The 23,621-nt window shown below is 52.3% G+C and overlaps 1 protein-coding gene across 1 annotated transcript in view; it reads right to left on the bottom strand.

The window, feature by feature from the left end:
- Positions 1-23,621, bottom strand: part of LOC106581340 (phosphatidylinositol 3,4,5-trisphosphate 5-phosphatase 2A) — a 115,121-nt gene that overhangs the window by 70,666 nt on the left and 20,834 nt on the right. Inside the window, exon 2 of the mRNA XM_045704004.1 lies at positions 15,403-15,466. Within this exon, the coding sequence (XP_045559960.1) occupies positions 15,403-15,466 (64 nt within the window). The remainder of the gene's footprint in view (positions 1-15,402; positions 15,467-23,621) is intronic.

The raw sequence follows: 23,621 nt of genomic DNA, 5'->3' as shown, positions 1-23,621 counted from the left end.
ATAAGTGGCAGGCTCATAGACAGGCAGGCAGGCATACAGGCAGGCGAGGCAGCATAAGACAGGCAAGCAGCAGCATATGTTAACACAGACAGGCAGGCGGGCAGCATGGACAGGCAGGCAGGCAGCAGGCAGACAGACAGGCAGGCAGCACATGCGACAGACATGGCTGGCAGTATACAGGCAGGCAGGCAGCATACAGACAGACAGGTGGGCAGCAACAGGCAGGATGGCAGTGGCACAAGACAGATTGCGCAGCAGGCAGGCAGCAAAATAACAGGCAGGCAGCACATGTGACAGAGTGCAGGCAGCACACAGACTGCGCAGGCAGCGACGCAAGACAGGCAGGCAGCCAGCAACGGGGTACGACAGGCAGGCAGCATGGCCAGAAAAGCAGCAGCTTACAGCAGGCGTACACAGTGCAGTCCGCAGCATACAGCGCGAGCAGTATGCCAGCAGAACACAGACAGGCAGGGCAGTACAAGACAGGCAGAAAAGGCAGCACACGATAGAGCAGGCAGTGAACACAGATAGGCAGGTGGCTACAGAGCAGTGCAACGCCAGCAGGCAGGCAGCATAACAGACAGGCAGGCAGTCAGCATATGACAGGCATAGGCAGGTGTGCAGTGGCTATCAGACAGGCAGGCAGGCAGCATACAGGGCAGTACATGTGACAGGCAGGCGGCAGCATTATGCAGACAGGTGCAGGCAACCAGAATGACAGGCAGGCAGCAGGCAGGCAGGACAGCACAGGCAGGCAGGACACAGACAGGCAGGCGGCAGCAGATGCCAGACAGGCAGGCAGCACACAGAGCAGGGCAGCACACAGATTTATAACTACGGGCCGACAAAGGCAGCGTTTAACATAGAGACAGCCCGCAGCGCGGCAAGCAGCACACGAGGGGGCAGCACAGACACAAGCGCACGCAACGGCAGGCACAATCGTATTACGATGCGCAGGCACGAGGCAGATAGGCAGTGCGAGGTAGGTACACAGCGCAGAGGCAGCACACAGGCAGGCAGCAGCACGCAGGCAGTGCAGGACAGGTATAATGATGTAGCAGGAACATACCAGACAGGCAGGCAGCGTGGCGACGCGAGGCAGGCAGGACAGGAGGCGGCAGAGAATGCAGTTGGGCAGGCAGGCAGGCAACAGGTGTTGCAGACACATGATTAGCAGGCAGTAAGCAGCACATGACAGGCATGGCAGCACAGGCAGGCAGTGCAGCTGCTGGCATATGACACAGGAGGCAGAGCTACAGACATGCAAACGGCAGGCACTACAGGTGACAGGCAGCAGGTGTATGTGACAGGCAGAATATGGTGGCGCGCACGACAGGCAGAACACAGACAGGCAGGCAGACACCATGACAGGCAGGCAGGCAGCAGGGCCAGCGCAGGCAGCACACAGACAGGCAGCCAGGCAGCACAGACAGGCAGGGCAGCATGGCCAGGCAGGCAGCAGTGCCAGGTGCAGCGTATTTTCAACAGGCAGCGCACGGCAGGTATCTAACAGTAAGAAGACAGGCGGGCAGCATACACACAGCAGCGTACAAGTGCCAGAACGGAAGCAGCAACGATAGTGTCTTACACAGACAGGCAGGCAGCATATAAGATGCAGGCAGGGCAGTATCAGACAGGCGGCAGGCAGAGCAGGGCATAAGGCAGGCAGGCAGAAGGCAGGCAGGCAGTAACAAGTAGCAGGCAGCATGGCTAGAACAAGTAGGCAGGCAAAGGTACATACAGATTGGCAGGCAGCAGACGAGGCGTGTGCAGCACATGACAGGCAGTGCAGCATACGGCAGCCACTGATGTACGACAGTGTGCATCACAGCACAGTGACAGGCAGGCAGTACAGGCAGGCAGGCAGGAGCACAACGATAGGCAGGCAGTAGCAGACAGAAGGCAGGCAGTATTCCAGACAGGCAGGCAGCATCAGATAGACACAGCGGTCAACGCAGGCAGGCAGACAAGCACACGAAGGCAGGCACGCAGTGCAGCACAGGCATAGTGGCAGGCAGCACAACAGAGGTAGCATACAGATTGAGGCAGGCAGTGCACACAGATGAGCACAGGCAGGCAGGCTACAGACAGACGGCAGGCAGCATATTTCTCAGACAGGCAGGCAGGCAGCATAACAGACAGCGCAGGCCGTATACAGGCAGGCAGGCACAAGACAGGCAGGCAGGCAGAACCAGGACAGGCAGGCAGCATACACACAGGCAGGCAGTGCACAACACAGACAGGCAGGCAGCACACAGACAGGCAGGCAGCATGGCACAACTGACAGGCAGGCAGTATGTTGCACAGACAGGCAGGCAGCACACAGACAGGCAAGTGTACATAGACAAAAGCCAGTGCAAGGCAGTACACGGACAGGCAGTGGCATACAGACAGGCAGCATGCAGACAGACAGGCAGGCAGCACAAACAGGCGGCAGCATACAGATGCGCAGGCAGTGCAAAGAGACAGGCAGTGGGGCAGCACATGAGACAGGCAGGCAGGCAGCGGCATACAGCAGGCAGTACAGGGGACAGCAGCCAGGCAGACAGTGTTATGAGGCACGCAGACAGCAGACAAAGGCAGGCAACATTCAGGCAGGCAGGCAGCATACAGATCAGACAGGCAGGCCGCATTGGGCAGCACACCGGGCAGGCAGCAAACAGACACAGGCAGCATAGACAGACAGGCAGGCAGGAGCCACATGACAGCGTGCAGGCAGTGCGCACATAGTGATGCGGGCAGGCGAGTAATACAGTGCTAAGGCACATAACATACAGCATATGGTAGTGGGCAGCATAGCAGCTCACAGGCAGTGTATAAGAACAGCATACAGGCAGGCAGACTGACAGGCAGGCAGGCAGTAACCAGGTGCGCAGGCAGCACAACAGACAGGCAGGCAGTACAGACAGGCAGCCAGGACATGCCACACAGGGCAGGCAGGCACCACGTGGCAGCAGGCAGCAGAAGCACCGACAGGCAGGCAGTAGCAGCAGTATACAGACAGGCAGGCAGCACATAGAGCGCAGGCAGTGTCGGACAGGCAGGCAGTACACAGACGGGCGGCGCAGGCAGTATATAAGATTGTAAGGCATATAACTGGCAGGGCGCACTATATAGACAGGCAGCCAGCAATATCGCGACAGGCAGGCATACAGAAGGCAGGCAGCATAACCCAGTGGCAGGCAGGCACGCAGGCAGGCAGGCAGGCACGCAGACTGCGCGAAAGCTACATAGACAGGCAGGCAGCGCACAGTAGACAGGCAGGCAGCTGTATGGGCCAGACAAGTGGGCAGGCAGACACGACAGGCAGGCAGCATAAACAGGCAGGCAGGCAGAACCGATGACAGGCAGGCAGGCAGCTACAAAGATAGGCAGGCAGGTGGTATAAGGCAGTATACAGAAACAGGCAGGCAGGCAGCATAACAGATAGAGCAGGCAGGCATGCCACAGACAGGCAGGCAGCGAAGCCGGCAGGCAGCAGCATACAGGCAGGCAGGCAGGACACAGGCAGGCAGGCAGCATACAGTAGCAGGCAGGCAGAACACAGTGTGGTATAGGCAGGCAGTATGCAGACAGGCAGGCAGCACAACCAGACAGGCAGGCAGCCACCATGCCAGACAGGCAGGCAGGCATGGGCCGACAGGCAGGCAGCACACCGACAGGCAGGCAGCACACGGGTGAGAGGCAGCAGCCATACAGGCAGGCAGGCAGCGTTACAGATTCAGGCGGGCAGGCAGGCAGCATACAGACAGGCAGGCGGTACACCGACAGGCAGGCAGCACAACCGGAGTGCGGGCAGGCAGCATATGGCTGCGAAGGCAGGCACTACAGAAGGCAGGCACGTATGCGCAGCGCGGCAGGCGGGCAGCAAGCCGTGCGGCAGGCAGCACGCGCGATGGCGCGGCAGCACACAAGAGACAGGCAAAGGCAGTATTATCAGACAGCGCGGGCAGCACTTACGGACAGGCGAGCGCAGTACACGACAGGCAGCGCGAGCAACACGGACTGCGCAGGCAGGCAGCATACGGGACACCCACGCAACGCACACAGATGCGCAGGCAGTAACACAGACAGGCAGGCAGCATGCACGCCAGCGCAGCAGCACTACGCCCAGGACAGGCAGCCGAGATAGACGGCAGGCAGCCGACGCAGGCGCGCAGGCAGCGCAGGCAGATCAAGGCAGGCAGGCAGCACCTGGCGCAGACAGGCGGCTGCAGCACACGCAGACAGGCAGGCAGAACGTTGGACAGGCAGGCAGCATACAGGCAGGCGAGGCTGGAACTACAGACAGGCAGGCGAGGCAGCACAGACAGGAGGCGTATGGCAGCATACAAGACGGGCAGGCAAGCACTACAGGCGTAGCAGGCAAGGCAGGCGAAAGTACGTGATTGCAAGGCAGTGCGATACCCAGGCAGGCAGCAGCACACACAAGATTTGCGCGGCGCAGTGCTATGGCGCGTTCACGGTGCGAAGTGGCGCAATAGCGTGATTTGCGCAGGCGGCGACGCAGATTGCGCGCGCGCGCGTCATTATGCTGGCGTTATGCGGCAAGGGCGCGCCGCGTGCAAGAAATCAGCCAAGATTGGCAAGGCGTTGGCGAACCGCATTCGGTGCGCACAACAGATAAGATTGCATATGGCAGCGCGGCAGCCTGGCAGACAGGCAGGCAGCACACGCGCGGGCGCGCAGCGTTAGCCGCTGCATTGCGCGCGCGTTACTGGCCGCGATTGCGCGGTCGCGTTACCGCGCGCGTTGGCGGCGCGCGCGCGCGCGCCAGCAATTTTGCTGGCGAATTGCGCGGCGCGTTGGCGCCATTGGCTGGCGCGATTGCGTTATGCGTTAACACAGACAGCGCAGGCAGGCAGCACAAGGCAGAAGGCAGGCAGCAAAGGCAGCCAGGCAGGCGGCAGCATAGGATAGCGCAGGCAGTTAAGGCACAGGACGCGCGGCAGCTGGGCGCGTACCAGCAGTACAGGCAGTAGCAGCACACACTGACAGAAAGCAGGCAGCACAAATCGAGCGGCAGGCGCAACAGACAGCGCATGAGCAGAATACAGGGCAGGCAGGCAGAAACAGATAGGCAGGCAGCATATGGATAGAGGTGCAGTACACGCCAGGTAGTTGGCAGGCAGCATTACAGGATGGCAGGCGGCACAGACGCAGCGGGCACATGCGCGCGCAGCATTACAGGCAGGCAGGCAGCATACAGGTGTTATGCTAGGTAGGCAGCATAAGGTGCGGGCAGGCAGGCAGGCAGCATACGGGCAGTGCAGGCAGCACAATCGACAGGCAGGCAGCACACAGACAGGCAGGCAGTGCATACAGGTAGGCAGGCAGGCACACCGACAGGCAGGCAGGACAGCCAGGCAGTGTTATGCAGCACACAGACAGGCAGGCAGCATATTACAGGCAGGTATGTTGCGCAGTGCAGACAGACAGTGGCAGGCAGCACAGACGGTGCAGCAGGCAGTACTGCTAGACAGCAGGCAGCATACAGGCCGACAGTTGGGCAGCAACAGCCAGCGGCGCGCAGGCAGGCAGAACTCAGACTGGCGGCAGGCAGGCAGCGCGATACGACGCGCGCGCGGCGCGGAGCGCGCAGGCAGCACAGCGACAGATGTGCTGACTAGCGCCAGAGGTGCGCGCAGCACGCAGAACAAAGACAGGCAGAAGCAGCACACAGACAGGCGGGCAGCACAACAGACGGGCAGGCAGAGCTGTTGCACAGGCAGGCATGTAAGGCAGGCAGGCAGCATTGGGACGGCGACAGTTATTACAGGCGGCAGGCAAGGCAGTATAGTAGGTGCAGACAGACAGGCAGGCAGCATACAGGCAGGCAGGGCATAACACAGGCAGGCATGTAAATACAGACAGGCAGGCAGGCATACAGATCGCAGGCAGCAGTACAAGGTTGCGAGCAGGCAGCATGGCCAGAGGGCAGGCAGCTACCACAGACAGGCAGGCAGCATACAGACAGGCAGGCAGGCAGTACATAGGCAGGCGGCAGCATACAGACAGGCAGGCAGTAGCCCAGAAGCAGGCAGCAACAGTAAGGCAGCAGTACACAGACAGGCAGCGGTTAGCAGCAGCAGGCACACAGACAGGCAGGGCTGGCAGCAGCACAGATGGGCAGGCAGGCAACACAGGCGGTGGCAGGCAGCACACGCAACAGGCAGGTGCAGCACATTGTAGCAGGCGGCAACACAGACAGGCGGGCAGCAATGGCTGGACAGGCATGGCAGCATACAGATCAGGCAGGCAGGCCGCACAGACAGGCAGGCGTTATACAGACAGGCAGGCAGTGCATACAGGAGCAGGCAGGCAGCACACAGACCAGACAGGCAGAGTGCGGCACACAGATTATGGCAGGCAGTATAGGCAGGCAGGCAGATAATCACAGATAGGTAGGCAGGCAGCATATAGACAGGCAGTGCAGTACGAGACAGGCAGGAGGCAGCACATGAATGCAGCAGAGCAGTATAGGCAGGCAGGCAGTGCATACAGATAGGCAGGCAGCATTGCCAGACAGGCAGGCAACGCACAGACAGGCAGGCAGGCACACCGCGAGACAGGCAGGCAGGACAGCATGACTAGGGGCAGGCAGCAATGGACAAAGAGGGCGTATGCAGGCAGCACATGATTGCTATGGAAGGCGGCGCAAAGGTGTGCCGCGTGATAGCGCAGGCAGCACATGGACAAGGCGGCGTTGTACATAGATTGGTGGTATGTTAAGATGCCACAGATGGTGTATGGCAGCGTTATAGACAGGCAGGCAGGCAGCACCACAGATAGATGTAGGTAGTATACGGCAGGCAGGCAGTATAGACGGGTGGGTATCTAGGCAGCAGGCAGGCAAGATAACAGATAGGCAGGTTAGCATTACAGGCAAGTCGCTACAGATTGGCGGGCAGCATACAGTATATGAGCAAAGCACAGAACACAGGCAGGCAGCATACAGTGTAGGCAGGCAGCATGGCAGGCATTGGTGTTATATGGTGCACACAGGCAGGCAGGCAGCACACAGAGGGCAGTGCAGCACACAGGCAGGCAGGCAGCAAACGAGGCAGGCAGGCAGCACACCGACTGCGCAGGCAGCACGTGGCAGCGCACACAGGCAGGCAGCATATAGCAGGCAGGCTGTACACTAGAGCAGCAGGCAGTACACCGACAGGCGGCAGTGTCACAGACAGGCAAGCAGGCAGCACTACAGACAAGGCAGGCAGGCAGCATATAGATAGTGCAGGTAGCTGATATTACAGATAGGCAGCGTGTATAGGGCAGGCAGCGTGGACAGATATGTGCAAGGTAGCATGTTGTACAGGCAGGCAGTACAGATAGGTAGGTTGTATATAGATTGGTAGGCAGGCGGTACACAGACAGGCGAAGCAGCAGTGCATATAGATAGGCGGAGGCAGGTTATGGCAGCACAATCGACGCGCAGTAGTTACGCGAAGATAGGCAAGGCGTAACAGATTGTGAAGGCGCAGCACCAGGTAGCATATGATAGGTAGGTAGCATATAGATAGGTAGCGCGCAGCATACAAGACGATTTCGGGCGGTTATAGCGGCGGGTGTTGAGCACAGACAGATAGCAGGCGCAGACACAGGCGAGGCAGGCAGCACACAGACAGGGCAGGCAGCACAAGGCAGGCAGCGCAACAGCGGCAGGCAGGCAGTGCCGAGAGGAAGGCACATATATAGTGCTGTCACAGACAGGCAGTGCAAGCACACAGCAGGAAGGCAGCAATGGGCGGACAGGCAGGCAGCATAATGGACAGGCAGGCAGTCTATAGGTAGAGTGCAGGCAGCACATAGACAGGCAGTGTTAGCATAGACAGGTCGGCAGGCAGTACACAGGCAGGGGCAGGGTATAGATGAGGCAGGAGGATACACAAGGCAGGCAGCACACAGACAGGAGGCAGTATCACAGACAGGCAGGCAGGCGCACAAGACAGGCAGGCAGCACACAGACAGGCAGGCAGCCATGGGGGGCGGTGCATTACAGCCAGATATGCAGGCAGGCAGCATAAAGGCAGGTGGCAGGCAGTGCAGAGGGCGTGTGATGCACAGTATTATAGGCGGAAAGCAGCAAGTGCACAGACAGGCAGGCAGTATATAGACGGGCAGGCAGTACAGGCAGGCAGCAGGCATACAGGCAGGCAGCATGTCCAGATAAAAAAGGCAGCAGGCAGCAGACAGGCAGGCAGTATACAGGCAGGCAGGCAAGCAGAGCAGGGACAGGCAGCCAGCACAGGCAGGCATGGCAACAGACAGGCAGTGCAGTGCAGGCAGACAGGCAGACAGACAGGCAGCAGAACAGGCAGGCAGGCAGCATACAGGCAGGCAGGCAACACAGACAGCAGTGATCCAGACGGGGCAGGCAGCACGCAGGCACAGGCCGCATTATGGTGCAGCATGCCGCAGGCACAGATGAGGTACAGGGCAGGCAGCATAAAGCGAGGCAGAGCAGCACACAGGCAGGCAGGCAGCAAGGCGGCAGGCAGGCAGGCAGCATATAGGCAGTGCAGGCAGCAACATAGACAGGCAGGCAGTACATGTCAGACAGGCAGGCGGTGGCAGCACACAGATATTTACGACAGGCAGCAGCATAATCGAAGGCAGGCACTCCGACAGGCAGGCAGTGCAGCAGTATAGACAGGCAGGCAGGCAGTACACAGGACAGGCGTAGCAGGCAGTACAACAGACAGGCGCAGCAGTCACAAGATGAGCGACAGGCAGGCGCAGAAACAGGCAGGGAGACAGCAGGCGGGGAATAGACAGGCAGGCAGCATAAGAAGGTAGTAGTATAAGACAGGCAGGTAGTATAGCATACAGACAGGCAGGCAGGAGGCAGTATAGACAGGCAGGCAGCATTACAACAGATAGGAAGAGCAGGTATAGCACAAGATGGGCAGGCAGCAGCACAGACAGGTAGGCAGCGCCAGACAGGCAGGCAGCACAGGCAGGCAGCAGGCAGGCAGGCAGCACACAAGGCAGGCAGGCAGAACACAGACAGGCAGGCAGAACAGACGGCGCAGGCAGCACGACAGGCAGGGCAGCATATACAGGCAGTGTAAAGCAGTACACACGAGGCAGGCAGCAGACTCCGCAGACAGGCAGGCAGTGCAGCCACAGACAGGCAGGCAGCACAGACAGGCAGGCAGCATGACAGGCAGGCAGGCAGAACACGGACAGGCAGGCAGCGCAGCATTGTGACAGGCAGGCGGCACATACGACCAGGCAGGCAGGCTATACAGACAGGCAGGCAGCACACAGACAGCAGCGGCAGCACTACAGGCAGGTAGGTAGCATATAGATAGAGAGCAGTAAATTCACAGATAGGCGGGAGCATACAGGCAGGCAGGCAGCATACGATATAGTGGCAGGCAGGCAGCACACAGAGGCAGGCACAGAGGGACAGGTTACGTTGGCGGGAGGTTAAGAAGGAAGACGCACAGGGCCGGTGATCAGGAGCGCAGCAAGAGCGGTACACGGAGCGCGGCGGGCAGCATAGACAGCGCGGCGGGCGTATACAGGCAGGCAGGCAGCACAAGACGGGCAGGCAGCATACAGACAGGCAGGCAAGGGCACACAGGCAGGCAGGCAGCAAGCACAGGCAGGCAGGCAGCATAAGCAGCAATTATACAGAGGCAGGCAGCACAGAGGCAGGCAGGTACAGCACAGAAGGCAGGCAGGCGCGTCAGGCAGGGTGATTGCGCAGGCAGCCACAGGCAGAAGCAGGCAGCATACAGGCAGGTAATATAAAGAAGAACACAGATTATTGCAGTAACACAGACAGGCAGGCGGCACATGACGGCGCAGGCAGGCAGCAGAAGCAGACGGGGGGGGCGCAGGCAGCACACAGGCAGGCAGCGTGCCAGGATAAGGCTGTTGCAGGTGCGATAGGCAGGCAGGCAAAAGGCAGGCAGCATGAAGGAATATAAGGCAGGATATATAGGAAAGGACAGTAGGCAGGCAGGCAGCATACAGGGTTTGTTGCGGCGGAACGTAGTGACCAGCAGGCAGCGCATAGCAGATTGCGCAGGTCAGGCAGCATACGGACTAGGTAGGCAGACAATCGACGGGCAGGCAGGAGTATCAGGCAGGCGCAGTCAATATAGGCAGGCAGGCAGCATAACAGGCAGGCAGGCAGAACCAGACAGGCAGGCAGCACAGCCACAAGGCAGGCAGCACACAGACAGGCAGGCAGCACACGACGTAGATCAGGGCAGCAGCAGCACAGAGCGAGGTGCAGGTGTGCAGGACATAGACACGCAGGCAGTATATAGGGCAGGCAGGCAGTATGGCAGACAGGCAGGCGTGTAAGGCAGGCGGATGATGCCAGCAGTAAGAACCGACAGGCACGTCAGCACATGATACAGGCAGCACACAGGCAGGCAGTTTACAGAGCACGCACAACGACGCAGCCAGCGATAAGGCAGGCAGCGTATTCAATGTAAAGTACACACACTGGTGCGTGCGCTAGCCATGCGCAGTGCAGTTATGCTCTACAGGCCAGGCAGAGGCGGCTGGTATTACAGGCGGAGGCAGCACATTAGCGTTATGGCAGGTATAAACGCAGAACAGCGGCGGCGTGTAATGTGCGCAGGCGCAAGCAGCACAGGCAGGCGTTGAGCACCAGGCAAGCAGCGACAGGGGCAGCAAACAGCCGTCGGGCAGCATAGACAAGGCGCAGCACAGGCAGAGCGAGCACAAGTGCATGGCATTAAAGACAAGGCAGCATGCAGAAGATTGCGCGCGTATACCAGCGCAGCGCCTGCGCGTTACACCGCGATTGCAGGCAGGCAGCCAGGCAGTTGCGCAGGGCAGTGCACACAGGACAGTGCGTGTGCTGTATACTGGCAGTGCGTTAGGCAGGCACGGCACAGATCTTAGGCTGGCAGAACAGGCAAGGCAGGCAGCACACAGAACAGCACAGGCGAGCAGGCACTTTAAGCACACAGACTATGTGCAGGCAGCATACAGGCAGTGGCAGGCAGCATACAGACTTGGCAGCAGCATACAGACTAGGCATAGCAGCACACAGATTAGGTAACAGGCAGTGCAGGCAGACAGGCAGGCATGCACACAGAGTGCGGGCAGTGCAGCTGCGCAGGCAGGCCAGCAGCTTACAGACATGGCGCTGCTAGTTGATAAGGAGTAGCAGGCAAAAGGCGTACACAGACAGCAGTGCAGCGCATACAGACAGGCAGGCAGCACGCAGACAGCCAGCAGTCTACACTGACAGGCAGGCAGCACTCAGACAGGCAGGCAGCATATAGATAGGCAGCCCTACAGGCAGGCAAGCAGAACACAAAGCAACAGACAGGCGGTGCAGCATCTGGCAGGCAGCATAACAGCCAGCATGACGAGACAGTAGGCAGCATACAGACACAGCATGAGGCAGTCATGCCGCGACAGGCAGGCAGCATAAGCCATGCAGGCAGTACAATGACGGCAGGCAGCACAAGACAGGCAGGCAGTATGTGACAGGCAGGCAGCACAAGATAGGCAGGCAGGTAGCAATATTGTGACAGCAGGCAGCACATGACAGGCAGGCAGCATAAGACAGGCAGGCAGTGGCACTGAGCAGGAAGCGGCACACAGAGCGCAGGCAGAAAGCCAGGCAGGCAAGGCACACAGATACAGGCAGGCAGCATACAACATGGCAGGCAGGCAGCATAAGACAGGCAGGCAGCACACAGCGGGGCAGGCAGGCAGTAATACAGGCAGCACAGACAGGCAGGCAGTAGAGCACATGGCAGGCAGGCAGCACACTAGACAGGCAGGCAGCACACAGGCAGGCAGGCAGTATGTGACAGGCAGGCAGCATACAGTTAGCAGGAACAGTGCAGCACATGAGCAGGCAGTATATGAAGGATCGTGCGCAGGCAGCATGAGGGCAGGCAGTGCAATGCAGAACACAGACGGTGCTATGCGGCGAAAATGTGGGCGGCAGCAGTAAACCAGGCAGGCAGCACATGACAGCCAGGCCAGGCGCGGTTATGTTACCACGGCGCGGCAGACAGACCAGACACCCGGAGGCAGGCAGCACATAGACAGGCAGGCAGCAGTGACAGATTGGCAGGCAGCATACAGATAGTGGCAGGCAGTGGCACAGGCAGGCAGGTGTGCAGGCGTGCAACAGAACAGGCAGGCAGTGCAGATAGATTGGTGCAGGTAGGCAGCATACAGACAGGCAGGTAGTACACCGATTGCGGTGGCAGCTGTATATACGAGGTGGGGATAAACGTGCAGGCAGCATATAGGAAAGCGCAGGCAGGGCTAAATAGACAGGCAGGCAGATATGAAGGACAGGCAGGCAGCATGCCGACAGGCAGGCAGCATTACACAGACAGTGCAGGCGGCAACAGGCAGGGCAGGCAGCATAACAGACAGGCAGGCAGCACACAGGCAGGCAGGCAGCACAGATGGCAGTGCGGCGCGGCACACAGACAGGCAGGCAGTTGCACACAGGCAGGCAGTCATGGTGCCACACAGACAGTAGCGCACACACGACAGGCAGCAGCAGCATAAGAGCAGGCAGGCAGCACATAGACAGGCAGGCAGCACACCCGCAGGCAGGCGGATGTAGCAGAAGCAGCACACATATTGCTAAGCAGCGCAGGCAGGGCGGCAAGCCAAAGCACTAGAGGCAGGCAGCACACGGATGGCAGGCAAGGCAGCACGCAGATGCAGGCAGGCAGTACCAGCAGCGCAGTCAGCAGGCAGATTCAGGCATGCAGAAGAGGGACAGGCAGGCAGATACAAGAAGATAACAAGGCAGGCAGTGCTACAGACAGGCAGGCAGTACGTACAGACAGGCAGTGCAGCATACAGACAGGCAGGCAGGCAGCAGCATACAGGCAGGCAGATGGCAGACAGGCAGGCAGGCGAAGGCAGACAAAGAAGGCAGGCAGCAGCAGACAGGCAGGCAGCAAGACAGGCAGGCAGCCAGGCAGGCAGGCGCAGGCAGGCAGCAACGACAGGCAGGCAGCGTCAGCGAGCAGCACAGCGAGGCAAGCGAGCAACGCCGCAGCACAGACCGAGGCACGCAGACAACGGCAGCGCGCAGCAGTATATTTGGACAGGCAGGCAGCACACAAGACGCGCAGCTAGCATGCAGGCAGGCAGGCAGGCAGGCAGCAAGATCGACAGACAGGCAGGCAGCAACCGGGGCAGCACATATGACAGGCAGGGGCAGCAGTACCAGGCAGGCAGCGTAAACAGGCAGGCAGGACAGCACAGGCAGCACACGGGCAGGCAGGCAGGCAGCATAGCAGGCAGGCAGGCAGGTGGCAGCATGGGACCGACAGAAGGCAGGCAGCACAAATACAGAACAGATTGAAGCAGGCAGCATACAGGCAGGCAGGCAGCGCACAGAAGCAGGCAGCATACAGATTGCGCAGGCAGTATACACATACAGGCAGGCAGACAACAGAGGCAGGCATTGAGTGTTCAATATTGTAGGCAGGCGAAGTTACAGGCGAGCAGGCAGGCAGCACGGACAGAGGCAGCACAGGCAAGGCAGCAACAGACGCGAAGGCAAGCATAAGCAGACACACAGGCAGGCAGCACAACCGGCAGGCAGCGGACAGTGGCACGCACAAGACAGTGCAGCGAGCAGCATGCAACAGGCACGCAGGCGCACAGGGCAGGCAGCATAGACAGGCAGGCAGTAGCGCACAGGCAGGCATGGGGCAGCACACAGACAAGGCAGGCAGCACAAGACAGGAGCAGGGCAGGCAGACACATGACAGCGGCAGCACACAGGCAGGCAGGCAGCATCAGACGGCAGCGCAGCAGGCAGGCAGGCAGGCGCGGCAGAGGCGGCAGGCAGCACACAGGCAGGCAGGCAGCACAGGCAGCATACAGGCAGGGCAAACAGACAGCGGCAATTAGGCAGGTGGCAGGCGGGACAGGCAGGCACAGATGCAGGTGTAGCAGGCAGCAACCAGAAGGCACGCACGGCGGGGGCAGGAGCAGCAGCACAGCAGCGCAGCGTCAGGCAGGCGGCTAGACGGCAGGCAGAGGATCAGGCAGGCAGGCAGCATAAGTACCAAGACAGACGAGCGAAGGAGGCACAGGCAGATTGCAGAGAGTGCAGTGACAGGCAGGCAGAAAAAGATAGGCAGCAGCATACTGACAGGCAGGCAGCATACAGACAGATCAGGCAGGCAGGCGGCATACAGACGGGCAGGCAGCATATAGGTACAGGCAGGCAGTATACAGACAGGCAGGCAAGTGTACAGGCAGGCAGGCAGAACATAGACAGGCAGGCAGAACATAGATAGGTAGGTAGTATATAGGTCTTGGTGGGGTAGCTCAGAGTGTCTGAGAGTGGGCACAATCACTTTCTGTTCATTGATATTTGTGGTTGGAGTTTTTTTATTTTTTTTATTTTATTTAACCCTTATTTTACAAGGTAAGTTAACTGAGCACACGTTCTCATGTACAGCAACGACCTGAGGAATAGTTACAGGGGAGAGGACATGAATGAGCCAATTGTAAACTGGAGATTATTAGGTGGCCGTGATGGAGTGAGGGCCAGATTGCGAATTTAGCCAGGACACCGGGGTTAAGACCCCTACTCTAAAGACAGCACCTACACAGGGCAATGTCCCCAATCACTGCCCTGGGGCATGGGGGGGAGAGTAGACCAGAGGAAAGGGTTCCTCCTACTGGCCCTCCAACACCACTTCCAGCAGCATCTGGTCTCCCGTCCAGGGACTGACCAGGACCAACCCTGCTCAGCTTCAGAGGAAAGCCAGCAGTGGGATGCAGGGTGGTATGCTGCTGGCTTACAGTGGCGTAAGGGAAGCTATAATACCAAGAGGCCCTCAACTGTGAACGGGTGGGGAACCTGGCAGCCACATTCACTCCGTTTGAGTGACGTTTCATTTCACTGAAGCACTGGGTAAATCAAGTGATTTGTGAAAGCTATCGGTGTGGATTCCAGGCATGGGACCAGGAGAGGAGGGCTAGTGGAATGGGGATTAGTGGGGTGTACTTAGGGTTAGGTATTACAGTATTTCAGTGTGTATGTGTATGTGTGTTGCAGGGGAAGGGGGGGATTGGTGACTCCCCCAGCAGCTGGACACAGAGCACAAAGAGACCGGTGTGTGTGTGTGTGTGTGTGTGTGTGTGTGTGTGTGTGTGTGTGTGTGTGTGTGTGTGTGTGTGTGCACAGAGCCAACACAAGCACCAGAGCCTGCCAGTTGCTACTGATCCAGACACACACACTAGTAAAAATACATGTGAAATGACAAAACACATATACAGTGCCTGCCTTCCACAGATCTTGATGTACATACTAACAGTTACATCCATAGTGTTAGGTATGCATAGAAAAACACCCACTGTTGTGTGCATGTATGTATGGAGGGCAGTGTATAGTGGTACCTGGACTGCCAAGAACCCCTCTTCATCTGGTAGGACCCTATAGGTGTGGACATGCTTCTGGAAACTAGAGGGAGAATAGAGGGAAGGGGAGAGAAGAGAGGGAGGAGTTAGAGGGAAGGGGAGAGAAGAGAGGGAGGAGTTAGAGGGAAGGGGAGAGAAGGAGGGAGGGGAGAGGGAAGGGGAGAGAAGGAGGGAGGAGTTAGAGGGAAGGAGAGAAGGAGGAGGAGTTAGAGGGAAGGGGAGAGAAGGAGGGAGGAGTTAGAGGAAGGGAAGAGATTGTTATGGAATTTATCGAGGGAAGGATGATATGATATATTTATTATCAGATGATTGGATTATGAATTATGATGACGCGATTAAAACGATATAAATGAATGATAGATTTGATAATGACATAATCGATGTATTGACATACTAATGCATATATGATGATGATCAGATGGTATATTGATGATTTATGACGATGAACGCGACATAATGACGATGATTCGCGACGGTACTAATATACATGGATATTTGACAGATGAAATGATATAAATGATGATGATGAATGCGACATAATGATGATGAAAGATAATGAATAAATGATGCGACGATTTCAGATTTAAACGGCATAAGTCGATGATTTATTTAGATGGAATGTACATGCAGATGATGATCACATTAATCGTGACATGTTAAACGATGCATTTATTTATTCAGATTTAATACGACGATAACGATGTATTTATTCAGATGGTAAATGTACATTAAATGATATATTAATCGATGGTTTACGATAATGATGCGCGTGATGGAATGACAAGATGATGATGATTTCAGATAAATGGATATATATATAATTGATTAACAGATATACATATGAAGAATTATCAGATTAAATGACAACATTATATATTTATTTCAGATGGATTTGATATAATGATGATTTTCAGATGAATGTATGATGATAATAAATGATGATGATTTCGAATGTTATATAAATGATGATGGTTTCAGATGGTAGCATATAAACATATTATTTATTTATCGGATAGAATGCTAATGATGATGATTCAGATGGAATGCATATACCCATTTATTTATTGAGATGGCACGCACATAAACATTTATTTATTTCAGATAGTGACTATAAATGATGTACTTATTCAGATTTAAATGCATATTAATTGACGATGATTTCAGATGAATGTGATATGATGATATTTACTTCTCTAGATGACGCCGATAACTGATGATGACATTTGAGATGATAAAATGATTTATTTATTTCAGATTTTACATGACGATGATGATTGGATTTATGCATACATAAATGATGTATGATCAGAGGCACGAGAAATGACATAAGACATATATTTATTGATGGCGATAATGTAATGGACATGATGTAATGATCGATGATACTGATATAAAATGATTTGATTTTCGAGTGATATTACATAAAATATGATTATTACAGATAATTACATATTTTATGATTTCAGATAATGATAACGATGATGGATAACATAATGATGATTAGTTTCCAGATGGTAATGATATGATGATGATGAGCTCAGATAGTGCGAGAAGATGATGATGATTTCAGATGGTACCACATAAGTCATATTTCTTTATCGTATATCGTGACATAAATGATGATGTAATAAACGATATGACATATATTATAAATACATGTGTATGTATAGATGATGGAAATAGATGGCATTTATTTACGATATTTTTATTATGATGCAGATGAAGTGATATAAATGATGATGCGATGGCATAAATTATATGCGATGATTTATTAGATGGAATGTGATATAAATGATGATAATATTTGTGATGGATTTACTATAAAGATGATGAACAGATGGTGACGACATAAGGATGAAGATGGGATATGACGAATGATGGATGATAAATGTATTTAAGATGATTCAGATGTGAACATAAAGATATTTTTATCAGCGGAATGATATTAAAATGAGAGAGAAGGAGGAGGGGAGAGGGAAGGGGAGAGAAGGAGGGAGGGGTAGAGGGAAGGGGAGAGAAGGAGGGAGGAGTTAGAGGGAAGGGGAGAGAAGGAGGGAGGAGTTAGAGGGAAGGGGAGAGAAGGAGGGAGGAGTTAGAGGGAAGGGGAGAGAAGGAGGGAGGGGGAAGAAAACGGCATTAGTACTTTCATGGATACCACAGAAATTACATTCCCTGCAAAGTGTGTGTGTGTGTGTGTGTGTGTGTGTGTGTGTGTGTGTCGGGCGATTTGGAGGGAGTTTCAACCTGTTGCTGTCTGTCAAACACAGTGAACATGGCATGAGTGCTGCTAGAACCCACACTCACATCTCTCTCACCGTTAAACACAACGGCAAGGTAGAAAACATACAGTTGAAGTCAGAAATGTACATACACTTAGGTTGGAGTCATTAAACCTTGTTTTTTTCATCTTTATTTTAACAGGGAAAACAGACTGAGACCTGGATCTCTGTTACGGCTGTGCCCTGTGTAAACATGTTGACATGTACAGTTGTAGGCATACAGACAAGAACATTTCAAACATACAAAACAAAGACACAATTCAACAGAAACAATCACAGACAACATCATATTGATCCTCCATAACATTTTTAAAATGGGCAAGGGACACCAGAGTGTCTAACTGAAGTTGGATCTGCAGTTTGTTCCATAAATAAGGTGCAAAGGAACTAAAGGCAGTCCTACCCAACTCTGTGGAGACCGCAGGAGTCTCTAATGTAATCCACATCTGTGATCTGCTTTTAAAATGAGTATATCTAGTGGAGATTTAATGATGATATATATGGAGGTAGTTTTAAAAGAAGCGCTTTATAAATAAACAAGAGAGCATGTTGCTCTCGCCTCACAGATAGAGAGGCCCAACCCACATGTTGATATAGGATACAGTGATGAGTTTTGTAACTATCACCTGTGATAAACCTGAGTGCACAATGGTAAATAGCATCCAGTGGTTTTAATGTGTTTGCCGATGCATATAGATAATATCACCATCATCTAAAACGGACATAAAAGTAGCCTGCACAGTTTGTTTTCTATTTACGGAGGACAGACAAGCCCTGTTTCTGGAAAGGAACCCTATCTTGAATTTGAGCTTTTTTCCCAATTCAGTAACATGTTTTTTAAAAGAAAGCCTATCATCTAACCATACCCCTAAATATTTATATGCAGAGACCTGTTTGATTTGAGTAGCATCCAAGCTAGTGATTACAAAAGTGTTTCAACCACTCCACAAATTTCCTGTTAACAAACTATAGTTTTGGCAAGTCAGTTAGGACATCTACTTTGTGCATGACACAAGTAATTTTACAAACTATTACAGATTATTTCACTTACAATTCACTGTATCACAATTCCAGTGGGTCAGAAGTTTACATGTGACTGCTGACTGTGCCTTTAAACAGCTTGGAAAATTCCAGAAAATGATGTCATGGCTTTATAAGCTTCTGATAGGCTAATTGACAAAATTTGAGTCAATTGGAGGTGTACCTGTGGATGTATTTCAAGGCCTACCTTCAAACTCAGCGCTTTTTTCCTTGACATCATGGAAAAATCAAAAGAAATCAGCCAATACCTCAGAAAGAAATCCTTGGGAGCAATTTCCAAATGCCTGAAAGTACCACGTTCATCTGTACAAACAATAGTATGCGAGTATAAACACCATGGGACCACGCAGCCGTCATACCGCTCAGGAAGGAGACGCATTCTGTCTCCTAGAAATGAACGTACATTGATGCGAAAAGTGAAAATCAATCCCAGAACAACAGCAAAGGACCTTGTGAAGATGCTGAGGAAACAGGTACAAAAGTATCTATATCCACAGTAAAACGAGTCCTATATCGACATAACCTGAAAGGCCGCTCAGCAAGGAAGAAAACACTGCTCCAGACTACGGTTTGCAACTGCACATGGGGACAAAGATCGTACGTTTTGGAGAAATGTCCTCTGGTCTGATGAAACAAAAATAAAACTGTTTGGCCATAATTACCATCGTTATGTTTGGAGGAAAAAGGGGGACGCTTGCAAGCCGAAGAACACCATCCCAACCGTGAAGCACGGGGGTGGCAGCATCTGTCAGGAAGTTAAAGCTTGGTCGCAAATGGGTCTTCCAAATGGACAATTACCCCAAGCATACTTCCAAAGTTGTGACAAAATGGCTTAAGGACAACAAAGTCAAAGTACTGGAGTGGCCATCACAAAGCCCTGACCTCAATCCCATAGAAAATGTGTGGGCAGAACTGAAAAGGTGTGCGCGAGCAAGGAGGCCTACAAACCTGACTCAGTTACACCAGCTCTGTCAGGAGGAATGGGCCAAAATTCACCCAACTTATTGTGGGAAGCTTGTGGAAGGCTGCCCGAAACCTTTAACTCAAGTTAAACAATTTAAAGCCAATGCTACCAAATACTAATTGAGTGTATGTAAACTTCTGACCCACTGGGAATGTGATGAAAGAAATAAAAGCTGAAATAAATAATTTTCTCTACTATTATTCTGACATTTCACATTCTTAAAATAAAGTGGTGATCCTAACTGACCTAAGACAGGGAATATTTCCTAGGATTAAATGTCAGGAATTGTGAAAAACTAAGTTTAAATGTAGTTGGCAAAGGTGTATGTAAACTTCTGACTTCTCTCTGTGCTGCCTATGAAAAAATAATAAAATAAAATATCAGAGTTTGCCACTCCTTTTGCATACGGTGTGTGTGCTGTGTCCCATCCCATCTCTTGACACACAGTTCTCTCTCTCTCTCTATATATATACCTAGTCTGTTGTACTACTGACTAGGTATCCCCCTTTCTGTTGTACTACTGACTAGGTATCCCCCTTTCTGTTGTACTACTGACTAGGTATCCCCCTTTCTGTTGTACTACTGACTAGGTATCCCCCTTTCTGTTGTACTACTGACTAGGTATCCCCCTTTCTGTTGTACTACTGACTAGGTATCCCCCTTTCTGTTGTACTACTGACTAGGTATCCCCCTTTCTGTTGTACTACTGACTAGGTATCCCCCTTTCTGTTGTACTACTGACTAGGTATCCCCCTTTCTGTTGTACTACTGACTAGGTATCCCCCTTTCTGTTGTACTACTGACTAGGTATCCCCCTTTCCTTTCCCTTTACATCATCACTGAATATTGTCAGCTCTTGAATTGCCCTGCCAATGTTATTCTTCTCAGACCATTTTGAAATTCTAATTACAAAATGTAGGTATATGAACACACAGGTAATATATAACTTGTTGTATTACTTGTGAGGCACAGCTAAGTGAGCATTACATCATTTAATTTTTTTAAATGACTGGACTGATGGCCTGAATCTGATGGTCAGTCTGAGAGAATGGAGGGAGCAGCAGTGAGGCTGCCACTAGGGCTGACCCCAATTAGTCGACTGGTCCATTGTTTGGTCGTTAGGTTGTTGGTTGACTGAGATTGTTTTAGTCGAGCAGCAACAAATACATACAGTACCAGTCAGTAGTTTGGACACACCTACTCATTCCAGGGTTTTTCTTTATTTTTACTATTTTATACATGGTAGAATAATAGTGAAGACATCAAAACTATGAAACAACACATATGGAATCATGTAGTAACCCAAACAGTATTAAACAAATCAAAATATGGAGGCCAGGTCATCTGATTTCCACCTGTCTAATGTCCATTGCTGATGTTTCTTGGCCCAAGCAAGTCTCTTCTTCTTATTGGTGTCCTTTAGTAGTGGTTTCTTTGCAGCAATTCGACCATGAAGGCCTGATTGACGCAGTCTCCTCTGAACAGTTGATGTTGAGTCTTTTACTTTAACTCACTGAAGCATTTATTTGGGGTGCAATCTGAGGCTGGTAACTCTAATGAACTTATCCTCTGCAGCAGAGGTAACTCTGGGTCTTCCTTTCCTGTGGTGGTCCTCATGAGAGCCAGTTTCATCATAGCGCTTAATGGTTTTTGCGACTACACTTGAAGAAACTTTCAAAATTCTTGACATTTTCCAGATTGACTGACCTTCATGTCTTAAAGTAATGATGGACTGTCGTTTCTCTTTGCTTATTTGAGCTGTTCTTGCCATAATATGGACTTGGTCTTTTACCAAATAGGGCTATCTTCTGTATACCACCCTTACCTTGTCACAACACAACTGATTGGCTCAAACGTATTAAGGAGGAAAGAAATTCCACAAATTCACTTTTAACAAGGCACACCTGTTAATTGAAATGCATTCCAGGTGACTACCTCATGAAGCTGGTTGAGAGAATGCCAAGAGTTTGCAAAGCTGTCATCAAGGCAAAGGGTGGCTACTTTGAAAAATCTCAAATATAAAATATATTTTGATGTTTAAACCTTTTTGGGTTACTACATGATTCCATATGTTATTTCATAGTTTTGATGTCTTCACTATTATTCTACAATGTAGAAAATAGTCAAAATAAAGGAAAACCCTTGAATGAGTAGGTGTCCAAACTTTTGACTGGTACTGTATATATTTATTTTCATTAGTATTATATCTACTATTCTTACTATAGTAACTATTTTATGTGTATCATATCACTTCGCTTTGGCAACATTGGCCTTGTCCTTCATTCCAATAAAGCATATTAAAGAGAGAACGTTTCTGCAAAAAGATAGATGTAGATAAACTGGATTTTTTTCACAAGGACCTATGAAGGATACTTCCCTCTACAACATAACCTTCACTTTAAATCAAAACTCCAAACCTACAACCTGGATTTTGTACCAAATTACCTGGAAGGATTCCTACCACCAAGGACTATCCAGCAAACCTAATAGCAAACCAATAACCAGCCGAACATGCACAGCTCACGAAACCTGAAAATACCATCCAACCTATTGGCGGAGGAAAACCAGAATACTGTAAAACAAGGACCCTGAGACTCACACAGCCTCTGTCAATTTGTACAAGGTTATAACAGTGGTGGTGCTTGGAAACTTCAAAAACTTACAAAAAGACTTTTACAGAATTAAAGAGAGAGCACAGCAGGAGAAGCTCTCTCTCCATGAGGACTCCCCCACCCCAGACAAGCAACCCCAAGAGGAGAGTCCCCGCCTCCCAGACACACAGTGGCTAAACTCTATCTGAGGACAAACTATGTTCACCAGCCACATAATAATACACACAGGCACAAACGACCTGAGAACACAACAGGAAAGGGTGGCCACAGCACTCAAGGGAGTGATTGAAAAAGCTTCTACCACTTTCCTCAACACATGAGTGGTTACCTCCACCCTGCTACCACGAAAAGATGTTCACCCTGCTACTATACAGCAGCTAAACGCATTTCCCGTGACTGTGCCTCAAAACCAAATGTTTACCTGGCTGACCACTCGATCCTGGACTTGAACAGCCTTTATGACATGGTCCACCAGTACAAAGCAGCACTCCCTACTTTCACAAGGGCCCAGAAAGACCTTACCCTCAACCGCAGACCCAGCACCTCATACAGGAGCAACAGAGCAATGGATGCCCCACCCAGACCAGCAAGACACCCTCCCAGACCTGCAAGGCCCCCTCATGGACCTGCACCTAGAGGACCCACGCCTAGAGGACCTACATCCAGACCAGCACAACCAGGCACATCCAGCCCCCCACCCCAACCAGTTAACACCCTCCCAAACCAACCAAGGCCACAACCCATATTCTGTAGGTTCCATCAGGTCAGGCCTGCGCCCCTCCTGCCCCTTCCATGCCCCCAACCCCCACAATGAGGACCTTAACCTGACAATCACACACATACACCCAGGCCCTGAGCAGAGCAACAGGCATAACCCCCACTCCTACACCCACCCAAGCCCCATCCTGCTCATGCTCTGCATGCTCTGCTCTGCATGCGCTGCATGCTCTGCATGCTCTGCATGCTCTGCTCAGAACTATAGACACCTTTCCAGTACACGACACACTGACGTCATGCACAGATGCGCACGACTCTTGACGACAGTAAGAAAGCCATTCAACACAGCCTAGATGTACGTTTTTATTACTTCTAAACAAAACAACTTTTTGGGGTTCTCATACGCTTACAATTATGTTTTGATTCTTGCTTGAACAGTCGCTAAGATTATATTTGGTTGTGATCTTTGCAAAATAACTATTTTGGATGCAGCGGTTGGTAGCTAGAATGCTAACACTCATTGATATAGGCTGTAGCAAAAGCTAGCCAAAGATCCATTTTACTGGTTGAAGTGTTTTTTAAGTA

Source organism: Salmo salar, chromosome ssa20 (assembly GCF_905237065.1).
Source record: "Salmo salar chromosome ssa20, Ssal_v3.1, whole genome shotgun sequence".
Lineage (NCBI taxonomy): Eukaryota > Metazoa > Chordata > Actinopteri > Salmoniformes > Salmonidae > Salmo > Salmo salar.
This window is presented reverse-complemented; position numbering and strand designations above follow the sequence as displayed.